At 37.0% G+C, this 19,974-nt stretch overlaps 1 protein-coding gene across 9 annotated transcripts in view; it reads left to right on the forward strand.

The window, feature by feature from the left end:
- Positions 1-19,974, forward strand: part of ZNF385B (zinc finger protein 385B) — a 176,704-nt gene that overhangs the window by 125,902 nt on the left and 30,828 nt on the right. For all 9 annotated transcript variants that reach the window (XM_057411671.1, XM_057411673.1, XM_057411672.1 and 6 more), the window contains one exon: positions 12,670-12,780. In XM_057411671.1, coding sequence (XP_057267654.1) covers positions 12,670-12,780 — 111 coding nt within the window. The remainder of the gene's footprint in view (positions 1-12,669; positions 12,781-19,974) is intronic.

Here is a 19,974-nt window from a genome sequence, read left to right on the forward strand (position 1 = left end):
ATGCAGGTTCCCCAGTTTCTGTCAGGAATCTCTTAAAAGGGCAACTATTTTTTTTTTAAATTGGAGAGTATAAGGCAGTACTTTTCTGCCTTGTTTCTAGTCCTTCATGCATATTATTCTCAGGAAACAAAATCATGCTTAAAGTAATACAGACTGACTTTGGGAGAATATCTTCAAACATGAATTATAATTTAAAGTTTCCTCTTGCTCTGTATTTTTCTCTAACAGGAATTGAATGGATGAGCTACAACTTGGGTTTTGAAAAATAGTTCCTAAATTGCTGCAATATGTCCAATATTGTCCATACAGGTCATTACATCATCAGCCTAATTCTTTAAAGAAATACAGTTTCTGCATACAGATTTTCCCATTTTCTGAGTCTTCTAGAAAATTTGTTCCTTTGCTATGTGTTTTTTTTTTATCTTTCTTTACAGAAAGCTTGGAGTTAGTCTCTTCAACACTTCATCAGTCTTTACGTCTTTTACTGGTCAGCATAGGAAAAACTAAGAATTGTTTATCTTCATTGAATTCCTTTCTTGTCAAGTTAGTAGTAGCTTATGACACAAGGAAGCTGGTTAAAGGGAGCCATAAATATTTTAGGCGTTAGACTGCTGACAGATGTTTTGCAAACAGCCTGGGAGGAAAGCATCTCCCCTCAAAGCAAGCAACCGCTTGTAGTTTAAGACAAACAAGGCACATGTTTTGCATCACTGTGCTTATAAAGGTTTTGCTAGTTTCTAAGTGTATGTTTTCTCCTAAGCAAAGTTCCAGAACATGTGTAGAGAAATCTAATTCTGTTGAATACAGAAGTGGTTGCTTTTGCAATATCTTGGCTGTATATGGCGGACTTCCCTGCCCTTCCTTAGAACATCATCCAACTGTTTCATCAAAAAATAAGAATTACTGAAATGTTATTAATTAATAAATTATAAGACCAAGTTATGAATTAATTCTTGTTTGTGAAGATTTCTTGTTTGTGAATTTCTTTCTGAACGTGGCTATAGCTAGTGGTCTTTTAATCATAGAATAATAGAATCATAGAATGGTTAGAGTTGGAAGGGACCTTGAAGATCATGTGGTTCCAACCCCTCCTGCCATGCACAGGGACACCTTCCACTAGACCAGGTTGCTCAAAGCCGCATCCAGCCTGACCTTGAACGCTGCAGGAATGGGGCAGCCACAGCTTCTCTGGGCAACCTGTTCCAATGTCTCACCACCCTCTTAGTGAAGAATTTTTTACTAATACCTAGTTTAATCTACCTTCTGTCTCAAACAGGTTCCCACCCCTCTTGTGTTGTGGGTCCCAGAGCAAAACACAGTACTCTGGGGGAGAGTCTCACAAGAGCAGATGGGGTGAATCACCTCCCTCGACCTGCTGATACAGATCTAATCTAGATACAGGCAATTTTATGAAAATTTAAAAGTACTGTATAACAACTTAAAGTTGTAGTGTGAAATGTATCTTTGGTTAGCATACCGGAAAAACAATGATAGACAGGTAGAAGCAATGAACAGCTCATTTCAACTACCAGAGCAAGGCTGATTTGAAGATCTGTGCTTTTCAAACTGGTCTCTGTATTTAATCTGCCAGTTTTCACAATGAGATACCACAAACTTCAGCTGATTCCCTAAATTAACACTAGGGAAAAAGGATCACATTTCCTGCTTCTGTATCTATTAGAAGAGACAGGTTTCTGTGTTGCTTTGTGTCTCATCTACTTATATTTAAAGGAAAAGAAAAAACAGCAAACCCAAAAACAAACCAAAAAACAACCACAAAAAACCCATCACACTAAAACTCAACAACAACAAAGAAACCCCACAACAGACTTTGATGCTGCATTAAGTTTCAGTACACATTTAATTACAAAAAGTATTTAAAGATTCATATCTAAATGCAGTGCTTTATAATCAAAGGCTGTGTAGCGTGTGATACTGATTAAAAAAAAAAAAATTAACCAGAAACATCAATATTGATTTTTAGATGCAGAAAATCTATTATTCCTTACTATGAAGAGTAGATGATAGCTGTCCACTAGCATACTTATGCAATTCTCAGTTCTGATTTGCTTTTCATTTATTTTCAGACATTTACTATGTTTATATTCAAATGTAAATATATCTCGATTGTTTTCCATTATGTGAAAAAAAATGATATAAATTCATTTCAGTAGACCAGGCTGCTTGTGTCTTTTTTTCTTTCCTGTTCACAGAATTAACCAAGGCTGTTAATTTGTCCCTGACCTCTCCTTTGCACAGTTCAAAACTGTAAAGGAAAGTCAAACCTACTTAATGGGACATCATTCATCTTTGTGTTGTTGGTGTTCTGGAGTAGGTTGGGAGCAAGGAAACTCAGCAAAACTTAGAGCAGATCCTGAAGAAGAGTCATATCTAAGGATCATCTCAAAGATGAAAACAAAAATCAGTGATCTTGTTTATCTCACGTGTTACTTAAGTTGTTTTTCTGACTACAAACTCCTAGGCTTGAGTCTTTTGGCAGGATTCTACTGAAAGGTAATTTTTCAAATTATTTTACCTGTTCGTGTTATTTTACTGTCAGATGGTAACAGGTAGTGTAATGAGAATATTTTTGCTTTCACAGTGTGCTGTTGATTTGATTTTCAGCAGGTCTCAAACTGTGGTATGTTTTATTTTTTGCTTGCTCTGGAGCAAGATATTTTTGCTAGTTTTTTTCATTTAGCTGAGCACAGCCCCTTGTTCTGAATAGCAGCCTTAATAACAAATAGCAGTTATACAGCGTCTTCCATCACATGATTTTTAAGAATTGTAAACATGTTATTTAGAACGTGTTCAGCCTTTCTTGAAGTTGAAAATATTTTAATATAAAATATATTTTTTATATTTTTATTATTTTCTAGATGAATAATGTAAGACTCAGGTGAATTGATTCATGTGCAGTTAAACTTGTGAGCCAGCGTAGCCACAAAGGGAAGGGAAGCTGTCATATTCCTTAGTTCTTGTTTAACCATTGGGGTTGCACTTTGTTCTTTTTCTCAGTTTTGGTCTGTCATGATCCTGAAAGTTTGTCTTACAGATACAAAGTCTTGCACTATGGTAGGGGAGTAAACTGGATGGATTAAAAAAGAAGCTGATGATTATTTAAGACAGATTCACCTTGGTATAAAAATAGCATTAAACTTCAGTTACTTGCTTTTTTCTTCATTCTCCATTTGCTTTGGGGGGGAATTCTCTTTTACCCCAAAACATTTTCAGCAGCTTTCTAATTATTTCACTTTCAAAAATCTCAATTTTCTAAACCACAAATTATTTTTAGCATGCAATATATGTATCCATGGATGAAGTGAAGGGAGGGGCAGGACTATTCCCGGTACCAAAAAAAAAATAGTAAAAAAGAATTAAAAGCTGTTTTCTCAATTCTCTTTTGATCTGTGTGCTTAATCATAGCACATAACGCAGGAGAGGAAAGTGGTGGGGACAGATCACAGTCATTTACCTTATTTATTTATATTAATATCAAAGTTTCTTGATTTAAACCAGGGAAGAGTAAAAGATTAGAAAACCCCTGGTTTTATTTCAGTTGAACAGTGTATCTTGTTTTTCCTTTTGTTTACCTTGGTCTAAACCGTGATTTTGGACTGATTTTGAAAGAAACAAAAATTCTACTGAGAAGACTGGATTCATCCTTGTCCTCCTGAGCAAAGTCTTGTAAATTAGACTTTCGAAGTGAAATCCCTAATGACAATGGTCTTTGCTTCAACATGCAATTCTCAGTTTGGTGCTGTTTCAGCCACCTCTCAGCTCCCTCTCCCAGGCTGGGTCAGAACACATCCTAAGATAGAGAAAGACATGTGATGGTGAAATTATTTGTGCTAGCACAAAAGATGGATAAATGGGCATTTCAGTAAAGATTTAGGGCTGCACTTCCCAAGTCGATGCTGAGGCAGGAAGGGTAATGCATTTCTTGTTAAAAAAAAAAAAAGATGTACTTAAGTAGGTAAAGAGAAAATATATTTGAGCATATTGTTCTACCTTTTAGTACCTACGCTTCAATGGCGTATTAAAAATCGATGGCATATTTACAATCTGAAAAAGAGTCAGAGAAAATCTACCAAATGAATCAAGACTTTTATAGTGAAAAGCCAAAGGAAGTTACTTGGTTTGTTGAAGAGAAGGTGTGCTGGTTTTGGATGGGATAGAGTTAATTTTCTTCATAACAGCTAGTATGGGACTGTGTTTTGGGTTTGCACTGGAAGCAGTGTTGATAACACAGGACTGTTTTCATTACTGCTAAGCAGTGCTTACACAGAGTCAAGGCCTTTTTTGCTTCTCACACCACCCCACAGCTAGTAGGCTGGGGGTGCACAAGAAGCCGGGAGGGGACACAGCTGGGACAGCTGACCAAAGGGATGTTCCATATCATATGGTATTGTTCTTAGCATATAAAGCTGGAGGAAGAAGAACAAAGGGAAGGTGTTCGGAGCAATGGTGTTTGTCTTCCCAAGTAATGCTTAGGCATGATGGAGCCCTGCTTTCCTGGAGATGGCTGGAAATGGCTGCCCTGGAGATGGGGAAGTAGTGAATGAATTCCTCCTGCTTTACTTGTATTTACCTATGAACCTGTCTTTATCTCAACCTATCAATTTTCTCCTGTTACTCTTTTGATTCTCTCCCCTGTGTCACTGGGAGTGGTGGGGAAATCGAGCAAGTGGCTATGTGGGGCTTAGTTGCTGGCTGGGGTTATGAGCTAATCTGATTGCAGTTGTACAAGTGGATACACACTCGGATAGTTGTGGTTAGGGTGACCTCTAATAGAGAAGCACAACTACATTGAGTGGTTTGTAATAGACACAGTAAGTATTGCTTCTCCAGTGATGTAAATTAACTTAGTTGGAACATTTCAATCAAGCTGTTGAGGTTTTTTTTTTTTTCCCAAAAAAAAGTAGGTTCTGGTTGACCACAAAACTATTGAATTTCATAATAGGAGGGGGCAAAATTCTCCAGTGAACAAAATTGTTTCATGAATTTTTGGGGAAATCAGGTATAATGGTTCCTCCTGGCCGAAAACAAATCTGTAAATTGCTGCAGGCATCACTTGTATTCTGTGTGATTGTGAATACAGGCATGCAGAGAGAAATCATCCCCTTTTTCATTTTACCATGCAAGCTGTAAAGTTCTACTTTAAAAGGGGAACATCCAAGGGGGTAGCACACCAAATGGCTCTGCATTATGCCATGGGACTGGACATAAAAAAGCAGGGAGAGAAGTCTAACTGCTAGTGGCCAGAGACGTAAAATCAGTCTCCCAAGTCCAGCACTCCAGCCCTGCAGCTGTTAACAAAAATAATATGGAATTCACAAAAATAAGATTAGCTGAGCCTAAATTTCTAAAAGGAAAATTTGAAAGCTGTATTTATTAATGTTTCATCTCTATAAAGATATAAAACTGTTTAAAATATATAAAAGTATAAAAGTATTAAAGATATCTGAGTGCCCTTTTAGTTGTCTTGTACTAAAAATGAATTATGAACTCCAAAACTGTCTTTCCTTTTTTGTTTTTTATTTTTCAAGTACTCTCTTTCAACAGCTCTTCATGGGTAGCTGTAGCATCTGACGTGTTAGCAAGTGAATTGCAGCAAGATTTTTGTTTTGTTTTAAAATGCCTCCAGGCTGATTTCACTGACTAGTAGTAGTGTGTGAAGGTCACAGGTACCACAGCTAGAACTTGCTGCCAAATTGGTCAAGAGGGGGAGAGACAAAGGCAGTGAGAAGTTGCATTCAGAGAGATTTGCCTTCAGAGTACAATGTTGTTATTATATTTTGGGAGGCACGTGAAAGGGAAGGGAGATATTAGTCCCTGTGGTGTGAATGCTTTCTTAGTTGATGACTTGTCTTTTTGCACCTGGGGAAAGACATCTATTCAGAATTGAAAAAAAAACAACAAAATCATGGACTCCAAGTGTGGTTGGGTTTGATTTCAATGAGAACCGGATTTTATGCTCTATGCAAATGTTCTATGTGTAAATACATTAAGGGAGCCTGTTAAACAACAAAATGTAGTTGAAGCAACCCTTGGATAGACCACAGGATTATATTAAAAAACCCTATAATGTTGTAAATCAATTATTCTTTCTCTTCTAATTAAACATTCTCAACAGTTCTCTGAATCAGCTGCTGGGCATTTGGTAGAAGCCCTCTCCAGGCTTGGTTGAGCTCCAGGCCATTTATATCTTCCTGTTTATTTCAAACTCAGAAATGTTGTAAATATCATAGATAGAGGTATGGGGAAGTGGTGGCTGGATAACTGCAGGCTCACTGTAGATAAATACATCCCTGTGGGAACATGCTCTGTGTGAGTCAAGGAGGGCCGATATACAGGCAGAACTGGAGGCATTCCTACAAGGAAAGGAAGTTGCACAACATAGGATCATTTAGGTGGAAAAGACCCTTAAGATAATTAAGTCAACCAAGCCCACCACTAAAGCACGTTCCTTAGTTTTGCATCTACACATCTTTTAAATACCTCCAGGGCAGCCTGTTCCAATGTTTTACAACCCTTTCAGTGACTAAATTCTTCCTGATACCCAATCTAAACCTCCTCTTGCACAACTTGAGGCTATTTCCTCTTGTCCTGTCATTTGTTACCTGTGAAAAGAGACCAACCATGTATCTTGCTATGACCTCCTTTCAGGTAGAGCTCCATTGGTAGAGCTGACCCAAATGTTCCTGGTGATGCAAAATAAGCAAGGAAATGTGTAACAGTATAGCATTGATTAGAACAGTAAATTACCCTTAGCATTAGCCAATTGAGAAATATGTTCCCTGTTGAGGCAAAAGCAGTGCAGAAGTGGAGAGAACAGGTCTTGTTAGTTTGCATTGGCCAAGTGTACCAAGTGCCGCATCACACTGTTAATGTTTCTGATTTTGTGCTAGGCGTTTTAAATATGTGCTCTGCTGAGTATGTGTATTCAGTTTTGTCACTCTTTTAGTCATAATGATACGTACATTTATGGTAGGAGGCTGTGTATGTATGGCAGAATTTACAGTAAGTTTCATCATATAGTCATTCTCCACAGTGGCAGTGAGCTTGGCTTTCCTGACAACCAGAGCTCCAGCACAGGGGAGTTCATGGAGACCTTGTGATCTATTAGGATGTAGAAAAGGTCTGATCTACAGGATATTTGTGCTGTTTGCCTACTTAAATAATAATAAGAAGAAGATCAGGTTAGCTATAAGGAAGAATTCTTTAATGTGGTGGTGGTGAGACACTGGAACAGGTTGCCCAAAGAAGTGTTAAATGCTCCATCCCTGGCAGTGTTCAAGGCCAGGTTGCACAGAGCCTTGGGCAACATGGTCTAGAGTGAGGTGTCCCTGCCCATGGCAGGGGGGTTGGAAATAGTTGATCTTAAGGTCCTTTCCAATCCTAACTATTCTATGATTCTGTAATAACAATAACGGCACACAAAAAAGCGGGATCCAATGGTTTAAAAAAAACACAAAACTTAATTTAGATGCTGCTCCTGCACTGGTAATTTATATGTTCCACTGTTTTCTTCCTTTGATTGCTAGAGGGAAATACTGGATTATAGTATCAGTTTGTTCCACATATAGTTTAAAATTTTATCAGAGTAAAACAACACAGTATGCTGTAGGGCTACTCTTGGGGTTTTTTTGGTTTTGGTTGTTGGTTTGGTGTTTTTTTTCATAAAATCCTTAATGCCCAGTGGTTAAGTGATACTCCATTAAATCTCTTATACCCACTTACCAGTGTTCTATTTATAAATACTTGTCTAACAGACAACTCTGCATTTAACCTAAAAGTTACATCATGATGAGAGGTAACTGAACTGAGGGTATAAATTCCCAGTCACAATATTAAACCTCACTCAGATTTAAGGTAATTCTGTTGTTATAAGAAGACAGAGCTTTTGGGTGTAGATTTTTGTTGGAGCAGTAGGAATAGCATGTATGATACTTGCTTAGCATGCTTCAGTAGCTAAGCATATCAGTAAGAGAATGAAACCTTAGAAATCAGTTCATTAGTTAAAAATGGCAAATGTAAATGAGTGCACTATCACTACCTAAAATGCGTAACTAGCAATTTAGTCCTGAATGCTAGGCAAGCACATAAAGCTTCATCTCAGATAAGCATCTGGGTTTATCTCAACTTTTAAATCGGAGTTTGCAACTGAGCAAAAACTAATAAAAATATTCTGGATTCCCAACATCACAAAAAAGCAGCTTTTCTTGTGATGTAGTGTCACCTCATTTAAACAAAAAGTTTAGAAATGATACATACCTTTCTGTTTGCAGCAGCTTACCTCTTGACAGGATTAGTGCAATTTATGTCCAAGGCTTACAAATTGGTGTTTGTGCTGTCTGCTGTGGGTAAAAAGATCTTTTAAAATAACCAGAACTCCAGTTACACTGAAAGAGGATTGTTGTGGTTTTTTCTTCTTCTTCGTATGCCTACTTTGATGTCTCTTATTACATTATGGAAAATGTAAGCTTTTGGGTGGCATATTTTTGCCAGGCAAAGTAATAGAAACCTCAATAAGAATAGTATAAGTGGACACCTCATACTGTAAAGTGTAAAGTGTCATCATAATTCCTTTCTAAAGATAAATCCTTTTTTACAAACCTATTTGTAGGGGTCACTAAACATGTGAATAAGGATGTTTTAATTGAAATATTTACCAAAAGGCTTTTCAGAAAACCCTTGCCAAAAAGATACTTGTGAGGTAAGTGAGTTGAGGAGGGTTTCTAATGGTGAAGCTTTCCAAGGTAGTGAGGACAGAGAAAGACAAAACATTGTGAAAGTTCTTAAAAAGACAGAAGCTTGGTTGGTGAAATTCCATCTAAATAAATGTAAAGTCATGCACACACAAGGAAAATTTCATAAAACTTCACGTAGAAAGTAACATGCTTTGAATTGGCCATTAACGCTTAGGAGTTTATAGTAGTGATTCCATGAAAATATCAGCTCAGAGTTCAGTACTGCTCCGCCTTGAGTGTTGTATATGGTTCCTGTATATGTCTTCAAAATATTTGATTGAATTTGTTAAATTGTGGAAGGAAGAATTAGGAAGGGCAACAAGAATGCCCAAAGGAATGGAACGGTTTCTGTGCACAGAATGACTGAACAACGCAGAGATAACTTGGGATGTGGTACATGCCTTGTAAAATTGAGTTGTGTAGGACTACTTTTAAGCTGAAATAATTGTTTCTTGATGCAGCAGACTGCAGGCATTGAGTTCTAATGCAGAGTGAAAGTGATTTACATCTGTTCAAGGGGTGACTATGCAAGAGAAAGTTACAGGGATTTTCCACATACACAGAAAACTTGTAGCTTTGGAAAATTGTTGGGGAAAAAATATGTGAACCTTATGAAAATAACTGGGGGCAATGCGGTGTATGTTTGTGCTGCTTCTGTTCTCAAGAGCTACGTACAATTGTTTTAGGGGATAAAATGATCAGCTTCATTAATGTTTAGCAGTTCTACCCTTTTGGGTTGTCTGTTGCAACATGTGTGTTAAGGTGCTTTGAAACTAATTGTCGCCAGTCTCAGTGGTCGTAAAGTATTTCTCATGTTTACAAGTAGTGGTAGATTACTGCTGAAACCTGTCCGGATTCTGTTAATCCTTGCTCACTTCAGTAGTTTGGGTAGTTTTAAGGAGACTTGTTGCAAAAAGATAGTATCTTCAACTTTGTTGGAAAGGCATTTTTAAATTTAACTTTTTATTGAAGAAATCTAAATAGAAGAACAAGACTAGAGGTTGTTAAACTTAGTTATGGCTACCAGAGCACTGTGAATTGCTTTATTAATTTCTCCTGTAGCGTAAACAGTGTCGTGCAGATTTTTATTTGCATTTGTGATAGCTGTTAGGTTCTGTTATTATTTTCTTAGATAGAACTGGTTTTTAAATACTGGTGCTCCCCACTGGGCAAACTATACTGCATCATTTCCTAATGTGTACCTCAAAAAATTGCTCTCCCTGTTTCCTACTCCTTCCCTCCCTCTCTGCAATGAAGAGGATAATTTTGTGTAGTGATCCGAGATCAGTTTACCCTGCAGCATTAACCTTCTAACAGAGAGATACTGTTTTATTTTTCCATCATGCTGTAATCCACCCCAGTCTCTGATATATTTAAAACCTATAAATTGTTAATGCTGCACTTCTTGAATTCTAATCATGGCCAGACTACATGTGGGGCTCCAGTTTGGGAAGGATCATTAACCGTTCCCCTGGGGATCCTGAGTAGTACTTTCTGGGGGCAGCATGAGCTGTATTATTTGTGTAGATTTTGCCCTTCTGTTCCTATCTGTTTGAAACTGGGACTTTATATATAGTCTGCATTGTATGGTTTTGAACTGCATTGCCTAACACAAGAGCTGTGGATTGTTATCTGGAATGCACAGAGGAATCATTGATCACTGCTTCTTTTTCCCCCTTTTTTTAAACTGGACTGCAGACTCTAGTGGGTATTTTTGCTATTTCTTTTCACCAATTTCAGATACTTCAAATGGTTGAGGTACTTTTCAACATTACTCTTTTGTTCTAGATTATCTGATTTAACAATTAGCAATTAAATTGTAAAATGAAACATACCTTCCATTTAAGAAAAAAAAGAAACCGAGCAAAGCTAAACTATTCTCTAAAGATACAGCAATATTTTCATATAGATTATAAATTTAATAATATATATTGACTGGCATATCTATTATAAAAAGGATGCTTAAGAAACTTTAATCTGCGTGTGTAATTGCAGTATATTATTCAGGGTGATGCAATAAATGGTACAGGTAAGAAATGGATTTTTTTTTTTGTTGTGTTTCAAGCTTTTAAACTTCGGACTATATCTTCTAGAAATAGAGAAAACTGGAAATAAGGATATTTGGTTTTTTAGGCTTTTATCACATTCATTGTAACAGCACTGTATCATTTAATAATTCAGTAGTTCATTCTAGACAAGGTGGTTTTACTTTTGTAATTGTTTTAATATGGTACCCCTATGGCAATGAAATACAATATTTTATGGCAAAAGCTGGTAAAAATAATGTCATCTGTCTGGAAAATTTATTAGCAATGACATTTACAAAACCATGTATTTGGTTTAAAAAGAATGTAGCAAGAAATCTATGTAGCTGTAGTACAATAAAATTGTTAAGTAGGTGTTTAATGTTAGATAGTAGATTATTGGAGAATGTGTTCTTAGGCAAATATGAAGTGGTATGTGTTTTCTTGAATTTGTGCATTTGTGCATGTGCACATATGCAAAGAAAATCCTCTTTGATTTTCTGAAAGCTTGAATGTGTACCAAGGGAAAATGACAGTCTTTATCCTCAGGTTTAGAAAGTCTGGTTGCAGCTAAACTAAATTACTGTTACAATTCTTTAACTAAAGAATCAATAACTCCAGCTTTTCTCTCTTTCATTAGTAAATCGGCTTAATATCAAGTATGTGATGTGTACCACCAAGATTAAACAGCGAGTTTTGGTTTCTACAGACAGTACTGTAAAGAATAAAAAAACCCCATCACCAAACCAAGCTTCAGAAAAATATAACAGATTGAACTATTTTCTCCTGAGTTGGTTAAAGAACAATGTTGGGAAATGAGCACTTATCTTTCTTCGTAGACTGCCATTTTTTGCCCTGTCCCCGTCAGAATCCAAATAAGGATGGCGGAGCACATGTGCACAGATACTTATAGGATAATTTGGGTTAAAAGGTTTCTCTGAGGTCATCTCGTCTAACCTCCTCCTCAGAGCAGGATCCATTGTGAGATTAGGCCAGATATTCTATTTTATTTTAATTAGAAAAATATGTTTGAATCTTTTTGAGTCAGGAAATTAATTTTAATCAGTACCCATGCCACATCAGGAAAATCAACATATTATGCTCTAATTGAGGCCTCGACACAGTAGCAGTTATGACCTCTGTTTCTATAACATCCAGTGCCATTCTCCAGCCCTTCAATGTTAACAGCAGAGCTCTCTGTGATCTTGAGGATATTCTAAACTGGTGACCGACAAGAGTCCTGGCATTTAGCAAATATGTAATCAGTTCCCAGTTCCTGAAAATGTTCCATCAAATTTAGGATTCACCTGTTCAGTGCTTCACTTATCTCACATTTTTCACAGTGTTGAAATGTTTTCTGAAGCGTGGTAACTTCAGTATCCTTTCCTGCTGTAAACACTCCATGCATGGTCCTTCAAACTTCAGCCTTCTTATGGGCTATGTCACTCATTTCCACAAGGAAATGTTTGGGGATTGCAACCTTTTTTCCCAGCAAATGGTGTTTCTAATGAAGCCTGCAGAGGACCTCTTCTCACAAAGGAGAGAATATTTTCCTTCCAGGGGGCTCTTTGCAATTCAGATGCAATAGTGGGGCCCTGCAGCACAGAGGATGTGCAGGGTTGGGGGATGAACTGTTAAGTAGCCTGGGGATGGCAGTAAAAATGGAGTTGCCTTTTCTTCATAAGCTCTGGCATGCTACTAATTCCTTAACCTGTGTTAAATCTAATTATTATGAGGGCTGAAATCTGAAATTTTATTTCCTCCTGTTTATCTCAAAAACAAAAACAAAGCAAGAGAAAAAGCTTCCAGCAGAAAGTGTTATTTTTTTTATTTTTCTTCTGTACTGTGTATTGTCCTGAAGAATTGTAAACTGATTATTGTTTGTTCTCCAGATGGATCCTGTGCAAAAAGCAGTCATAAACCATACATTTGGTGTGTCCATTCCCCCCAAGAAGAAACAAGTAATTTCCTGTAATGTTTGCCAGCTTCGCTTTAACTCGGATGTGAGTATTGGCTATTTTCATTCCCTTATTTTATTTTTTTTTTTTGGTGCATTAGGTATAATTAATCTAAACCTTTTTCCCAAACAAATCGTTCCAGTTCTGCCTACATTCCACTTAGCCTGCTGGCTGATATTTTGTCCACTCAGAGGTGGAAGTTCATAGATGTAATTTTCTTGAATGGGTCTGGCACAATATCTAATGCCATGTCCATTGACGATATCCTTTTAGACAGTCCAGTAGCCTTCAAAAGCTACTGGAAACAGAAATGTAGAAATGTGGGTTTTGATTGTGGTGGGATTTTTTATTTGTAGGTTTTGTTTGCTGTTTGGGTTTTTGGGGTGTTTTATGTTTTTTGTTGATTTTTTTGTTTGGGCTATTTTTTTTTGTTGTTGTTGTTGGTTTTTATTGTAGTTTTGTTTGTTTTCTTCTTAAAGAAGGGACAGCGGGCAGAAAAGCTTCCCTGTAAATTCTCCGTGTCATACCCACTGTTCTTTCAGAAGAAATATCTTTTTCCTGTTGCTCTTATGTCCTTGCTGATGGTGTCTTCCAATTTCTTAACAAAGTCATTCTTCTAGTAACTTTCATTTGTAATAAATACAAACACTGACTTATAGCTGTCCTTCTGAGTATTACAAAGTTCAAGGAAATTGTTTTCTTTGGTGTAATTAAAAAAATGCTTTTCAAAAGAGTGCACTGACTGATATTTACAATATGTATCAAATTACTGTTTTTTCTGAGTAGCTTGAAAATTAAAAAATTCAAGAAAACTATGTCTAAGAAAATTATGACCTTCAATACTTTATATATTTGTTGTTTGTTCTTGGAGACTACTTACTAATGTCATTAGGATAATACCCCACCCCCCAAAAAAAAATCTCATATTTTTTGTTATTTGTCAGAACACATCTGACAAGTTATATGTTAATATCATATATTCTGCTGTTATAATTTCAGTCTAAGAACTAGTTTGCAGACACCTCTTCAAAGCCTTTGAGTATTTGGTGCTCCTAAAGATTCACAGTAAAGCATCCATACCTATTATTCTGATTTTCTCTGCCTCTACCATTCCACTTTGAAGTATCTTGTAAAGTGGTTTTTGGAGTTTGGCTTTCCTGTCAAGGCTGGTAAGGATCTTGAAGTGGTGCTATCTTACCTTCAAATTGATTTCCAAATCTGTCATCTTTTGACAATCTTATTAAACCTTCTTTGAAGTGACATTATCTACTTCGTTAACCATTTCAAAAGTCATTATTTAAAATTTAGTTAACTTGGCTTTCCTCTTTAAGGTTAAGATTTAGGGTAAAAAATATATATATGTATCTTTCTGTTTAGATACTTAGCCCAGATACCTGCTTTTACTGATTAAAACAAGGAACCAATGAATTTTTTTAAAATTTCCCTTGGCTCCCTGGATCTGAATCTTGCTTCTGAGCTGGACTTTGTCACCAGGGAGGCAGCTCAGCCTGTTCCTGCTCTTCCCTCTCCTTCCTGAGGCCAGAGTCCCTCTGATGATAGTTCCTGCCCATAGAGGAGTTACTCACTTTGTCTTCACTGACATTCAGGTAGATAAACAGCACTTCAAGCAGATGGATTGAATCACAACTTAGCGACATAAAAAAAGAAAAAGAGCTGAAATATTATGTGGTTTTCTACATCTGCCAAACAAGCAATTTTTCTTATGTAGACTTACAAAGTAGAATAAAAAGTGTATAGTGTATTCTGCTTTCAATAGGGGCACCACAAATCACGGGAGATCACAGCCTTGTTTTCTCTTCTGGAATGGGTGTATTCATATGGCATTGTGCTCTTTATAAGTGTGATCAATACAATCAGTTATAGTTACTAGAAATATCATCATCCTTTTGTAATGGGGGATTGTAAGAAAGAATGAAGCATCATGATTGTTCCCCTGCTAGTGAGAAAATACAGTTTCTTACTTTCTACAGCAGTTTGCTTTACAAGGACATTCACAAACAATCCAGACATTTAATTTCAGAATGTACTGAGTAGTATTATTAATAGCAAAAAATCATAGGATACTTAAATATAAATTTAAGTTTCACAAATATAACCACAACATACAGGAATATTTGGAAAGTGAGTTTGCATAGTATAGGACTTCTGTTTTAAAAGCTGTCTAGCCTTTCCTCAGATTATTCAGCTTCCTCTGGGAATCTTTACATAAAATTTCAAATCTTCCCTCCAAAGTTCAGTCTTTTGACCTAAGAGTCATTTACCTGAGTGTGTGTTGCCTTTCATTTTTTGCCCTGTGGTCTTATTTTATTGAGGTATTACTCCCACTATCCCCACCTCTCCTTAACCTGTGTTACAGTTTCACTGAGGTACTGCTAATGGCCTTTCAGCTGATCTCTGCAGACTCTTATAGTTCTTTCTGAGCTTGTTAAAAGATCATTCACAGAAATAAAAATCTGGACTCTTTGCTTTTATTTTTCATTTTTGTCCCTTTATAATGCAAAATTATGTTTAGGGCATGGAATGGTCTTTACAATCCATCCTGAGTTTGCTGATTGGGAAAAAGGGAATCAGGTATTTGTGAGCCTCGTAACTGCTGAATCTTCCAGTGACTCAGTTCCACCATGTAATATCCTATGAACGTATGGAGAGCCTTTCAAGTGGCATCAAACTGTGATAACCTGCATTAAAACCTTGAGCTGAGTATGTGACAGAATGAGATTTGTAGTACACCCGCTTCACATTTGCAGTTTCTCCTGTCTGTACAGGGCTGACATGCTCTTTGTTGTTGATGGGCATTTCATTCCTTTGAACTTCCTTTGACCTAAATTAGGAAAGAAAAATACAGAGGTAATCTATTTAATAGTTTTCTTACTTTTGTTCTCCTATATGAATTCAGTTGCATGGTGTTTGAAGATTCTTTCCTGATTCTAGTAGTGCTTTATCTCTTGCATGAGTAACATACGGGCCAGTGGATACTCATCTGTGAGAAGAAAATTGGTTTGCTTGCCTTCAATCTTTTCGTCACTCCTTGGACACTCACTGGTCTGGATCAATAGACCAAAACAATTCAGATTAGTCAATTTACAGTTGTCAAACCTCCCACTAAATTACAGTAAATTGCAAAGGTTTCAGTTTTCTTCTGCTAGTGTGCCTGCAGGTTTAGCTTTGGTGAGTGTGTTCTGGCATCAGATTTAGAGGCAGGCGTCTGCATCTATCTGCAGGAAAAGAAAATCTGATATCAGGGATGTAAGGAAATTTTAAAATAGGTTGTTTTCTATGTGGGAGTAAATGTATCTAATGTTGAAGCGATGCCTTCTATATTTTGAAAAACTTTCTAGGATTATACTTTTTTTATCTTTTCCTTACCATATTATAATTTGAGCAGTGTTTCCTAACTGAATTCCTCAGGATCTTCCAGTTTCCTGAACTTTGAAAACACTTTAAAGTACAACATGAAGAAAACATCTGTGTACAGACTCTAAATTTGATCTAGTTATAGCCTGAGATGTTTACCTTCTTCCAAAAAAGAAATTATGTGTTTTGACTCATATTAGTAGACATTCACCATCATACTTTATCTGTCCTTTTCTAGAATTCATTAGCTGCAGTTTGGTCAATTTGGAAGTGGTTTTTCTGATAACAAATTCTGTCACAACCAGTTTGAGCACCCCCTCCAAGATCTTTCAACTTCAGGAGAAACTGTAGTGCAGAAGAGAAGATCCAAAGTCCCAAGAAACAGAAAAATTCAATGCCATCTCTGTGGAGTAAAACCAAACTAAAGTTGTTTCAATAGCCTGAACTTTGAGGTCATTGAATTGGAATTTTATTTGTAACAGTAGTATTGACCTGACAACAGTGATAACTGAGATCGCTTTGACAATGGACAGAGGACCTGCAGATCAGACAGGACACCTGAGGGTATCCCAAATTATGCTGCATTCCTGTTTCTAGAACTGAATCCTCGCTCATTCAGTTTTCCTTCTAGTCTCTCCTCTCCTCTCCTCTTTGCTCGTTTTTGTTGTCTTTAGCATGGGCTTGGGAGAAGCAGGATTTAGTGAAGAGAAGAAACATTAAAAGAAATAGAAAATAATTAATTGACTTCAAGGTTATGATACCAGAAAACTGGAAAATCAGTAGAGCTCTTAACAATTCAAAGGAAATGAGGAGGAAATAAAGAAAAGGGCTTTTTCCTGAGCTAATTTTTAAGGATGATAGATACCAGAGTCAACTGCTGTTGAATTAAGTTAGAAATCTCAATTTAGAAAGGAAAACTTATGTGGATTGGTAGTTGATGAGATTGCTTAGTCAGAATAGTCAATGAGATACTTATTCCAGACTGCGTAAACTTTATTCTATTTTGCAGAGGAATAGAATTCAAGACTAAAAAAAAAAAAAAAAAAAGGCAACACTATACATTAACAGTTACAGTTGTTTCCACCTTTGCATCAAGGTATCTATTAATGCCATCTTATTTACGTAATGATGAAACAGTATGTGTTCCAGTGTAGCAATCACTAGCATAGAATCATGGAATAGTTAGGGTTGGAAAGGACCTTAAGATCATCTAGTTCCAAGTCCCCTGCCGTGGGCAGGGACACCTCACACTAAACCATGTCACCCAGGGCTCTGTCCAACCTGGCCTTGAACACTGCCAGGGATGGAGCATTCACAACCTCCCTGGGCAACCCATTCCAGTGCCTCACCACCCTAACAGGAAAAAATTCCTCCTTATATCCAATCTAAACTTCCCCTGTTTAAGTTTCAACCCATTACCCCTTGTCCTATCACTACAGTCCCTAATGAAGTGTCTCTCCCCAGCATCCTTAGAGGCCCCCTTCAGATACTGGAAGGCTGCTATGAGGTCTCCACACAGCCTTCTCTTCTCCAGGCTGAACAGCCCCAACTTTCTCAGATCGTCTTCATACAGGAGGTGCTCCAGTCCCCTGATCATCCTCGTGGCCCTTCTCTGGACTTGTTCCAACAGTTCCATGTCCTTTTTATGTTGAGGACACCAGAACTGCACACAATACTCCAAGTGAGGTCTCACGAAAGCAGAGTAGAGCGGCAGGATCACCTCCTTCGACCTGCTGGTCACGCTCCTTTTGAGGCAGCATGCCAGTGAAGGTCAAACTATGTTCTTGTGTTACAATCCAGCTCAGGAAAAAATAAGAACTATCTCAGTTATATATACTACCACCAAAGACCGGGTAGCAGAAGAGGAAAAATCCTCTTCATGGAACAGATTGTGATAATGAGTCACATTTTATGATTGCTTAAAGGCCACCAGAACAAGGGACATAACTGTATTCCACCAAGAGGAAACAAGACACGCTGAGAAAGATGTACCTTAGCCTTTGAAAAAAATATTTTTTTTTTCCTTTCAAAAATTCCGGGATTCCTTCCAAACTCGAACTATATCTGTGTGGACTATAGATAAGCTTTGCTAAATAAGTTTTTGTATTAATAACATAGGTCTGGCTTGTTGATACTAATTAGATATATTACATTCTACCAGAAACAAAAAGCAGGTTGAGTGAATTTCCTTGAGTCCTTATGATACCCATAGGAGGGTCCAGCAGCAACAAGGCAAGGGGAAAATGTCTGTTTTCTATCCCACATAGATTGCTTCTCTGCCTGCTTCTGGCTCATTCTTTCTTATTTCGTCTGGCCACCAGCTGAAACTGCAGCATCTCCTGCAGCTGCTTTGTGGCAACAAGTCCCTTCAGCAGCTGTGCAGCTTTGGCCACACTGTCCCTGAGATGTCTGTCATATTCTGTTATGGCATCTGACACTGAAGCTCACAGCCATTAGAGAAAAGCAAGTTGCAATTGTAAGGATACCTACTGAGCTTCTGGAGAATTATTTCTTTCTCCATATTTATGAATCACCACCTTATGTTCAAGTAGCTTCTCTCTGCTCCTCTCCCTTCATATTTGTATTGGTAGTCCACAGTTTTTTTGGGGAGCTGGGGCACTGTACAACATCAGTACTAATCGAGTCCCTTTCCTCAGCAGTCACACTTCTGTAATCCAAACTCACCAATACATTATGCTAGCAGTCCATCCAGCAGTCCACATGAGTTTTCATTCCTTTTTCTTTTTGCCTGTTTGTTTGGTGGCATCTTGGTTTTATTTTGAAAACAGAGATCATCATCTGTTGAATACATACAGAATATATGTCTGTCTCCGTCTGCACACTTTGTTTCTTGTAGAAAGGTCTTTGGCTATGATATAACCTGGTACGTACCATCCTGTTGATAGGATATCATCTGGCTGAAATAAATTTGTGTTTTCTCAGTGCCCTGTAAGTAACTACTCTAAGTCGTTAGTGCTTTTCGGTGTCACCAGCAAAGACTTAGAAATCAAGAAAAAACACAAATCAAATAAAGCAGATGTAACAGTTGGGCATGAAGAGATGCTGAAGGTCATCTTATTGTTGAATGCATTTATAGCTAATAAAAATGATGTGATGATAGTGATCATCTTTTTAAAAAGCTAGAAGGCAAATTTTTGAAGTTTAGGCAAGTATTACCAAACATTAACTTTGCAAATTTGAATGAATCATTCATGCTGTCAAAAAGATAACACAAAATAATATATAGGATCAAATAAAAATCTACAGAACTGTCATTGTCTTTTGTAAAATGTTTTACATTTTCCCTATAAATAAGACTATTTATATGGATTCTTTGGGTATTGAGGTTAGCGGAGCAGATAGGAGGTAATTAAAAGCATAAATCTCAGGAACTTGTGAAGGTAATATTCTGTTTTGTAGACAGAACTGACAAAATGATGAAAGTTGTTAGCTCGAACATGACAGAAATATTGCACGATTATAGGGTACAGGGTTATAACGTGCTGAAAGCTCTGTTCAAATAACAGCGATTTAACAGAGCTTTTAACTAAATTTGGTTAGATATTTAAAATATGAGTTGACTTCTTATGACGTGGCTGATCTTCATAGTGTTTTGATTTTTTATAGTCCCTTTCAGTAGTAATCTACCTTACTAATTGGAGCAATTAGGTTTTAGAAATCCATTGAGAACAGAATTGAAAAAATAAAGCATAGCATTGGTATAACATATGTATGAACAATCATGCAGATTTCTTCTATTACATCTATAATATCATATGAGATAAAACTAGAGTTTTCAACACCGCTTCCAAATATATCATCTCGTGTAACTTTTATTAAAGTTATGATTCTAAATTCTTAATT

This window comes from Pezoporus wallicus, unplaced genomic scaffold, assembly GCF_028554395.1.
Source record: "Pezoporus wallicus isolate ANWC-B61680 ecotype Strahan unplaced genomic scaffold, APGP_CSIRO_Pwel_v1 contig_6732, whole genome shotgun sequence".
Classification (NCBI taxonomy): domain Eukaryota; kingdom Metazoa; phylum Chordata; class Aves; order Psittaciformes; family Psittacidae; genus Pezoporus; species Pezoporus wallicus.